The 9,725-nt window shown below is 42.5% G+C and overlaps 1 protein-coding gene across 1 annotated transcript; it reads right to left on the reverse strand.

Annotated features, from left to right (window-relative positions):
• Window positions 1-257: 257 nt before the first annotated feature.
• On the reverse strand, window positions 258-7,933 carry HAUS8 (HAUS augmin like complex subunit 8; the record flags this gene model as incomplete). Its single annotated transcript, XM_082010946.1, has 11 exons — window positions 258-1,343; window positions 2,080-2,221; window positions 3,282-3,423; window positions 4,384-4,542; window positions 5,061-5,132; window positions 5,786-5,868; window positions 6,388-6,501; window positions 7,136-7,232; window positions 7,542-7,597; window positions 7,758-7,828; window positions 7,911-7,933. 11 exons carry the CDS (start codon window positions 7,931-7,933, stop codon window positions 1,223-1,225), a joined length of 1,080 nt encoding a protein of 359 aa, XP_081867072.1. The 3' UTR covers window positions 258-1,222.
• Between the last annotated feature and the right edge of the window lie 1,792 nt (window positions 7,934-9,725).

The raw sequence follows: 9,725 nt of genomic DNA on the forward strand, positions 1-9,725 counted from the left end.
AATGCTCCAAATATTTTTTGAGCAGGCCAAAAAGCTTTATAGACACAGTTTAAGCCAGAAACCACTACGCAGACAATACAAAGCAAAAATTTTGAAAAACCATCACAGAAAGAGGTTCCACAGGTGAAAAATACAGGATACAGCATGTCTTTCAGAGAGAAATGCATGCTGTGTATAAAAATGGAAAATACGTTGAAAAAACCTGTACCATCTGGCATGTACATTCGTAACAGAGCACACTCTTTCTCAGGCACTTACTCAGTAGTTAGGTTTGAGTTTTCTCTCCACATTCACAATCTTCTGGCCTCAGCACTTTGACTGTCAGTAGGTCATGGCTTGCCACTGGGACTGGTTAGTGCCTGTAAGTCCATCACTGCCTGTATTGCGTACTATTAGCCCTATGTAAGCCCAGACAGAAAAAAAAGCTTCTGTAGGAGATCAGTGAAGGTATCCAAACATGAAGGCTCTTATTGATATAGCAGTGGAAATAGTCTTTATTATGGAGAAAAAAAAAAAAAGTCCTTAAAGAGAAGGTGTCAGTTCAATACAAAACTATTTATAACTTTAATAATTTGTTTCCAAGACAATTAGGCAACAAGTTACCAAAACTTTTCACTTGTTACAAGTGACCAGGCTCCTTCCAATAAATCAGCCTCATTTATTTGCTACCCACGTAGCTTTTCCACTCAGCAAATCCAGAAATACAGGACAATTAAGAGTTCATCCAGAAGCTGTTCACCGAGTGACCCACGATCACATTGTACATTCCTACATATCCTCCTCATGAGATCAGGAAATGCACAGTACCACATCTATATTCCGATATGCTGCCCTCAAAGGAACTTTACTGGGGAAAAAGACGCAAATCAGTGCACTTGAAGCCAGTTCCAAGAAAGTAAACCAAGACATTTAAGAATACATAGGTCATATTTGCTAAGAATTTCTTATTATTTACCTTCCAGTATTGTCAAGGCAGAAAGCAATGAGAAAGGTGTCACAGAAATTCATGTTTTAAAAAAAAAAAAAAAAAAAATGTCCTCTTACAAACAAGCATGCAGAAGAAAACTTCGTTTCTTGTATTAGTAAGCATACATGCTGCTGGTTTCATATTCTGGTATAACTGAAAATTTGGACAACTTATATGTTCATACGAGTAGTAAAAAGATAACAAGTCTGCTGGCATTGATTTAGTACCCACCCATTAGTAAAACAATACACAAATTTAGTTGAAGTACCAGTGTTTCACAACATCTAGTCCATGATTCTCTTCGCATACGCTTTGGTTATGCAGAGAAACTTCTTTGCTAACTTCAAATGACAGGTTCTGCACTTGTGTGAAGCTCCTGGAACAAATGAAGCAAGCTAAAATCAGTTACTCTGGAGGATAATAACTTCTGCCTAACCTCAAAGGCTATGTGCCTAGACATTTGTATCATTCTCCTACCATGCAGCCACCAGAAAAAAATTGTAAAATCTAAGTTTTCTTCCCAAAGGCTAGAAATAGGAGGAGAGGAAGGGCAGTTTACAGGATCAGGAGATGCATGGCTTCATTGTCTATCAGTCTTCAAAAATTTTAGCTACAATCTCTTCCAGGTAAATTAAGAAAGGAAAGGAAATTTATCATTTTTCATTTCTTCCTCAGCCTCTCAGCAGTGCTTTTTATTTGCTGACAAAAAAAACCCCTTTTCTGTGCTCCTCGTACCTCCTAAAGGATGATATATTTGTATGGTTATTATTTAAGACATAGTGCTTCCAGTTCACTTTTCTGTCTCCTGGAGTTCTCTAACTCTCCTACATATTTGCACTTCACCAGGGCTATTCTTGCTCACTGAAATTCTCAGCTAAAGTGTCAGCGAATGGCACATTGGAGTACTTCACTTAGAATACACAAACAAAAAACCCCCAAGCATCTTCACTTTGATTGTAGGTAGGGTAGGCTACAAATGGAATTAAACTTAGTGCTACTATCCCTCAATTAATCCTCCCCCGATGTACATTCTGGATATATTCTGGCAAGATCTATAGATTTTCCTCTGAATATTTAGCCAAAAAGTCTTTCCACCTGATTGTTGCAAATACCTTTGAAGCTCTTTATCCAGTTTCTGAGACACTTCTTTAAGCTCTTTCAGTACACTAAATGCTTTTTCACTTCCTTCTGAGTAGCTTGGCATAACTTCTGTCAGAAGTTCCTGTGTGATAGTTAACTGCTTTCGCAGTTCATCTACAATACGAGACGTTAAAAATATTATTCAAACATGCATGCAGTGGCATCAGTTAATACAAGATTACTTGATAGCTGCAGTAACCACAAACACAGGTGAACTTGATGATGGAAAACTACGTTCAGCTTTTACAAACATAGCATGAGAAAACTGGGAAAGCCAAATTATTTTGTAGCTATTGTGACTAACATCAGCAACACGCTGTTAAAATTGCTAATCAAGCTCTCATTTATAGTATGTCAAAGATCTTTACAAGACAGAAATGCAAGAGAAAAGACAAGTTTTAAACATAAAAAATTCCCTGGCCAGTTACATATATTGCTATTGGCTTGTACCCCCAAAACAAAATTTATCCAGTCCTTTCCTTTGGCATTCACAAACCAAAAATGCGTATCTTTTCCTTTCAAAATTACTTGCAAGAATTTTAAGTTCTTCAATAAACCTTTTCCATTTATTCTAAAGTGTAAGCAAGAATATTGCACATTATTTAAGAGCCTCACTTCTTGCAGACCACCAGTTTAAAAATGTAACTTTTTGTCCAGACTTCAATACAAAACACAAGTACTAATTTGTTAAACATTTCCTGATTCAAGACATCACACGATATATTTAATCTCTAGTTCTACAGGAAACATGAGCAAGTCTACTCACACGACTTTATCCCTCAAACACGGAAACAAGAAGAGATCAGTGTATTTCTACAACTTGCTCACCCAATTAGGAATGAGAAAGGAGGATGAATGTCATGAATACAGATAAAAGACACCGAAACTTGCTAAAGAAAGTGCGTATGAAGAGTGCCCTAGCTTAGGAAGTTAATTTTTTTCCTGCTGCAAGATAAAAAACTTGTTCAAGTGCAGTTTAATGGTTAAACAGAGACAAGAATTATTCATAGCAAAACACATGACTAATGTTGCAGCCCAGTGTCCATACAAGCTCTGAAAGCACACAAAATTCCTCCAGTGGCCACAGATAGATCTAGAAGTAACAAAGTAAGAATTTTAGCATACCAAAACACACTATTTTTGAAAATAAATTCCATTAATCCAATTTTCATACCAAGGTACGTTAGCACATCTCCTTCTATGTGAATATTCTTTATGGGTAATTCATGTCTAGTGGCATCCAGGGAAACTGCAAAGCTTTTATATTGGTCTTTAAACTGTTCACAAACAGGAACAAGGGGAGAAAGTACTTCCATCTGAAAAAGACACATGATGAACCAACACTTCTTCAAAAGCAGCCATTTTTTCAGACAGACCTGCCTCAATACAAAAAAATGTGTTATAAAAACCCCCAGGTACCACTCTGAAATGCTCGTTGACAGGAATTCAAGAAGTTTGTGGTATGATACTCCTATCGTGCTATTTAATAAGTTTTCCTCTAACACCCCAAAACGCCTAGGTCAATACCAGTTTCCTTGTTAATGTAGCTCAGAGATATTAGCAACACAGCAGACAAAGTGTTTTAGACATGATACATTGACTGTAGTTAACAGTGTTTTCACCAAAAGACAAAAGTCTTGTTTAATTTTTGCAATGCATATTTGTTAAAAGCAAACATAGGTTCAGTTTTGAAAATCAATTATTCAGAAAGTACTACCTTTTCATTTGACACAACAGAATCAACAAAATACTGAAAAAGAGGGGAGGTTTCAGCTTCTAAGATTGTCTGTTACGAAGAACTTCATTAGAAACTTGCCTTCTTACAACCAGGCCAGAACTATTGCTGTCTAACATATAAAAGTAAGACAAATGAAGAACAGATGTTCACTTCTCATCTAAGGGTGAGCATCTCAGCTCTAGCCATAGCTGTAGTTGTGTAACTGCAGGATGTTCCCGTGGTTTTAAGATACTTGCATCTCCTGTGCATCAGCTGTAAACTGCTCTGGCAACCGGGGCATTGTTGCTGCCCCTTGCCTAATAGCTCTAACTTCTCCTTCCTGCCTATCCACAAGGGACAACCAAAAGCGTGACAAAGGCATTTGCTTAGGTTACTAGAGAGCATCACATGCCACAACAGGAAGTAGATATTTATTTTAAGATGCATAAATTGTACCCCAGCAGGCCACAGAAGCAGAGAAATCCTCTCTGGATAAAGGACGACTTCATAAGTGAGCTTCTTTAAATATAGGAGAAGCGTAAATTGTAATAAAGCCTACCTGTTTGTCTAACGCATCATCAAGTTTCTGCTCGATCTCTTTGAGTAGGATTTCACGCTTCAACTCACAGAGCTTCTCCTGTTGTCTCTCCTTTTCTTCACACAACATTAACAAGTTTTCTTCTGCTTTTTTCTCCAGCTCAGCAAGATTTTTTCCTGCCTATTACATCCAAAAAGATATTCACAACTAAAGTAATGCTACATCTTTATGAACATATTCTGAAGAAACAAATGCAAGCCTCAGACAAGGTCAAAGAGCTTCAACTAATGAATCAGAGACCTCATGCAATAAGCACAGTACATTATAATTAAAGGCCCCCTCCTCCATCTTTGTCCCTGATCCCCACTAATATTTTTTGTGAAGGAAAAATATACATATACAACACTGAGTGAACCAAGAACAGAGTCACTGCTACGGCCTTGAACTCCAAACACTCCTACTCATGGTTTTCCCAAAACTTCTGTATACCCCTACTTCACAAAGAACCAGCACCAGCTTAATCAACTGGCACTGAATTCACTCTAAGAGAGTTTTCAAAGCAAGTCACACAGTTTTACAACCATAAGTATATAAAAATCACAAAAATCTAACTTTTACAGATCAGAAACCAGAATCAAGAAATTAAAAATCTCCTCAGTATCAAGTTCTTGATATCCAAATACTGGACTGACTCTCACCTTTACTCTTAGGTAAGTTAAAAGCAGTGTTTGCGACTCCAGCTCTTCGATCAAATCATCAGAACCCTTTCCCTTCAGAAAAGAATATACTAGATCAATTTTGGTATTTAAACAATTATTTTTTCAATATTTGAATAAATCACTGAAAGTCCAATTTGTGCCCAGAATAACCATCATCATCAACAACAGTGAGCTCGATTAAAAAAGTTTGGGTTTTTAAACAGTACATGTTAACTAAGTATACTTCTTTGTTCCACCACATTTTATAACATTTTCAGCAGATTTTCATTATACCAGTAGAGAACTTGAAGTTTCAGTGCTACATCGAATGAGATCCCTAAATAAGGTACTTCAAATTAGGTTGAATCAGTATTAGTTTTCGTACAAAAAAAGGTTAGAAAATATTTAAAGATAACATGACATAATTAAAAAGCACGGACAGGAATACAAAAAGAATTGACTTGAGGGGATGTTACAATTGCAGCAGATTCTTTACCACAAGAAACAGAAGCAAAACTTTGGTCAGTGTTGAGACATCTGATAAATAAAACAAACATCTCTAGCAGTAGAACAGACTTATCCTCTGACTTCTCTCAGACGGCTTTCGATCATCCCAGGACCCCAAAGTTGTTATAGTTGTTATCAAGATTAAAGACAAACAGAAAATCTTCATTTCACACGTTTCAAAATAAATATGCTTAACAAATGAAAGCAGTGAGACTCACCGCTGCTTTTGTTTTTTGACTTGCCCCTGTATCTCCTTTGCAAGCAGATTTTGAACGAGGAGTCTTCTTGCAGACAGTTTTATCTGTATCATAACAGAAAAGTTATTGTTGTTTTCTACCAAAGTATGTAGGGTAGGTCAACATACCACCAGGTTCTTCAAAGGCAAAGATAATTTCAAAATTATCATGTGTACCAGTGAAGGCGACTTGTGCTCTATTTCTGGCTCTGATGAGACTCATGAGATGTGGATCACATGAGCATTTAGCTTTAAGTGACAGTTACAAATAGATGTGGTAGGTTATCAGCCCTTCTGAAAATTGTAACACCCAGCTGTTAGAAGAAGAATGACTTGAGAATACTTTGTTCTTTAATATTTGATCTTAAACAAGAAGAACAGAGCACCCAAAAGATACTAAAAATCAAGACATTAATTTAAAGCCTGAATGTCTTAATACCTCTGCTTAAAGACAGTTGAAATAACATTCATCTTATTTAACAAAATCCTTTTCTGACTATAGAAGAATACAACGATTACTTATCAAGTTACAGCACATACATTAAAAATAATAAAATAAGAAATGGAGTATAAATGGAAGCTTACCATTAATAGCTGAAAGATCAAGGTCTGGTCGACTAATTTTATCTTCATCTAATAATGTGGACTGCAAGTCACCTTTCTCAAAACTACTCTTATTTAATGAGCTAGGGACAACACCTGTAGAAAGAAGCTGTTATCAAACTAAATTCGAACAGATTCTGCACAAGTTCACAATAATATGTTTTCACTAATATGTGGCAATTTCATGCAAACTTTTACACATTTACTTTATACACATCATTTGTATACTCCCTAACTTACCTAGAAATAAGGTAGTTCAGAACGTTATCCTCTTAAACATTTCAGAGTTCAACAATAACATTCAGATGTGAAAAGGGAATAACGTTATTTCCTCAGGATTTTCTTGCAAAAGAAATAAAAATGGACTGTTTTGCAGACAGGAGTTTTCAGTCATTTGCACTGGGTTTATTAAAGATTCAATTAAAAAGGCAGAGCAATGGTGAGGGCATGGTAAGAATAGTTCAAAGACTTATGCAGAAGGCAAGATAATTACTCAGTTCCAGATTAGTTTTCTATCGGAACATCCAGACAACAGTTTAATGCACTTGGGTTTACGCTTCTTAATCCCACATCAAGTTTCTTAATTCCCTTTGTACACAGATAGTAACTGGCAGTGATGCAAGTAATACAAAACATCGTCTCTTAACGACATTTTAGAGTTGTTAAGAGCTCCACAGGTTGGAAATACAAATTCACATAAGAATGGCTTCTAAATTCTGGTAAAACCTACCAGCAGAAGTTTTACATTTCTGAGGAAGAACTGATCTTGGCTTAGCTCCAGAAGATGGTTTAGCAGCAGACGTTGAAGAGGAATGTGCTGAAGTATCCTGACAATCAAGAAACAGGTAAGACTGAACATAAGTAGTAATTGTGATCAGGAATATATCTCACTTCCAACCCGAATGCTGACAATAAACAACTACAATCTCAGGGCGTCTCGGTGCTTTGCAAGTCACCCGAGTACAGCGCCAAATTCCCGTTCCAGTCTGCATCTAGTAACACATCTCGACTACTCCATAACCCCAGCAGAGTCATTTTCTGCTTCGGTCTCGCTGCCACACGTCCAAGCCGCCCCTCACACCATTTCTATCCTTTGCTGAGCGACGCCTAATCTCGGCAGCGAGGCGTCCAAGTACCTTCTTGGTGTCTTTCTTATCGTACTGCAGGTAGCGAGACTTCACGATTCTTCCTCCTGAAAAAGGAGCAAAGAGCTCAACCGGGCCCGTCGCCGCGCTTCCCGCCTCAGCGACCCGCCGCGCCTCAGCGACCCGCCGCGCCTCAGCGACCCGCCGCGCCTCAGCGACCCGCCGCGCCTCAGCCGGAGCGGGCTACCCCCTCACCCCAACAGCTACCTTTCCGCTTATTCTTAGACGCCTCTCCGCCCGCCACCGTAGTACTGGAGTCGCTCGCCAGCGTGGACATCCTGCAAAGGGAGAGCGGGAGATGTCAACAGCAGCAGGCGGCGAGTGAGAAAACAGACAGCGAGACGCTCCCGCCTCTCTCACCCGCCCGTCGCCTCAGCCGCCATTCCGTTCGAACCGCCGCGCAGGCGCAGCACCGCCCCCGCGCTCTAGGGGAAGAAGAGGCCGCGCGCCCCCTGGCGGCGCGGAGGGACGAAACGATCCGTCACCGCCGGCCTATTCGGGACAGACACCGCAGGGACGCGGGGCCCTCCCCAAGGGGAGTGCCTCCCAGCCGGGCTGCGCCTGCGGAGGACTGCCGCACTCCCCGCAACACCAGGGTAAAGCAAGAAATGAGGGCCTGACAACGCCTACAGCATGATAGACCACAAGCGTTGTTCCTTCCCGAGGCGGAAGAGGTGGGAGGTAGCCACTTTCTACAGCTTCAGCCGGTGAACCTAAGAACACGACGCTAGGGACCTTCTGCGCTGCGCCAGTGCTCTAACAAATCGCTGGAAAAGGGCGGTGAGCACCAGCAACACCGCCGCCTCCGCAGCAGGAGCCCTCACAGCGCCGGGAGGCAAGGCACCCAGCCGAGGACGGCACTGAGGTTCTTTGGTTTTGACAGGAATCCACCCACTCCCGCTTCTCGCCGCAGGGCCCTGCCTCAGAAAACACCTGGCTCCCGACGAGCACCCGTTCCCGAACTGTGCAGGGAGCCGCAGGCGTAGGCGAGGCGGCCGAACCGAGCACTGGCCGCCACAACCCCGGGTAACTCTTCGCGCCTCCCGCCCCGGCGCGTCGCACGGCCCCGCCGCGGGGTGGAGCGCATGCGCCGTGCGCGCGCGGCGCTGAATGGGCGCCGCCCTGCCTCCCCCTACCCGGAAGTGGCGAGCGGGGCCTGTGGCGGGCGGCGTTGCGGGTCGTCAGCGCTTCACGCACCGGCTGAGGTAAACGGCGGCGATAGAACGACCCTGTGTCTCCGATGTGCGCCTGCCTGCCTTCCTTCTTTCCCTTTTCTCCTCTACGAGTGGCCGAATTCTGTGGTGGCGGTGCCTTGGAGGGACCGGGTCTCACACCGAGTCGGGACGGCGGGCAGCTCTCTGTGTGTGTTGTGTTGTGTTGTGTTGTGTGTAGAGGGGGCAGCTCTGTGTTGGGTGTGTGGCGGGGGGTTTGGCGGGCGGGAGTCGTGGGGCTCCGCCGCTTCCCTCAGCAGCCTGGGGGCCCGGGAGCCGGGCCTCGGGGCGGCGGGCACTGGGGTGATGTGCTGCCCGGGGCCGGGATGAGGAGCAGGCTGAGGCTGGGGTGTGCCTGGCTTCTGGGCGGTTGCGTGGGCTTGTAACGGGCGGGATGGCAGATGCGTTGCCGCTGAGTTGCTTTGTATCAGATGAGCCCAAGGAGCTGGACGTGCCCTAAGGGAAGGCACATGCCTCGCTGCCTGGCTGTACCTCCTGTTTCAGGCGAGATGCAGGGGGAAGGTCTTGCCGTTGGTCGGGGCACGGTGTTAACTTCCATCTGCTTACTGATCTTACAACCGCGCAGCGTTCTGCTTTTTCACGTGATGTCTGTAACTCGGTATGAACAGCCTGTAAACTTTAGTACAAATATCTCGGCATCTTTCAGAAAAGTCGTTAAAACTCCGTGCGTTCTTTTGTTTCTTTCTTTTTGGGCAACTCTTGACGATATCAGCGCTGCTGCTCTGCTGAGGTCGTGCTTTGTCGTGGTAACCATCATTGCCGAATTGATATATGCCTCTAGCTGTTTGTATCTTGGTAGTGCTGTGTCTTTTTCGTAAGTTTGGATTTGCGATGTCTGGGAAGTAAGACTTCTGCAAGCTGGGAATATCTTTGTGTTACATGCTTGTATTCTAAAAGTATCAAAGTAATGTGCTGATTTATGACTGTTGTGACAGTTGATATA

This window comes from Phaethon aethereus (genome assembly GCF_964289735.1).
Source record: "Phaethon aethereus genome assembly, chromosome: 26".
In the NCBI taxonomy this organism is placed as follows: domain Eukaryota; kingdom Metazoa; phylum Chordata; class Aves; order Phaethontiformes; family Phaethontidae; genus Phaethon; species Phaethon aethereus.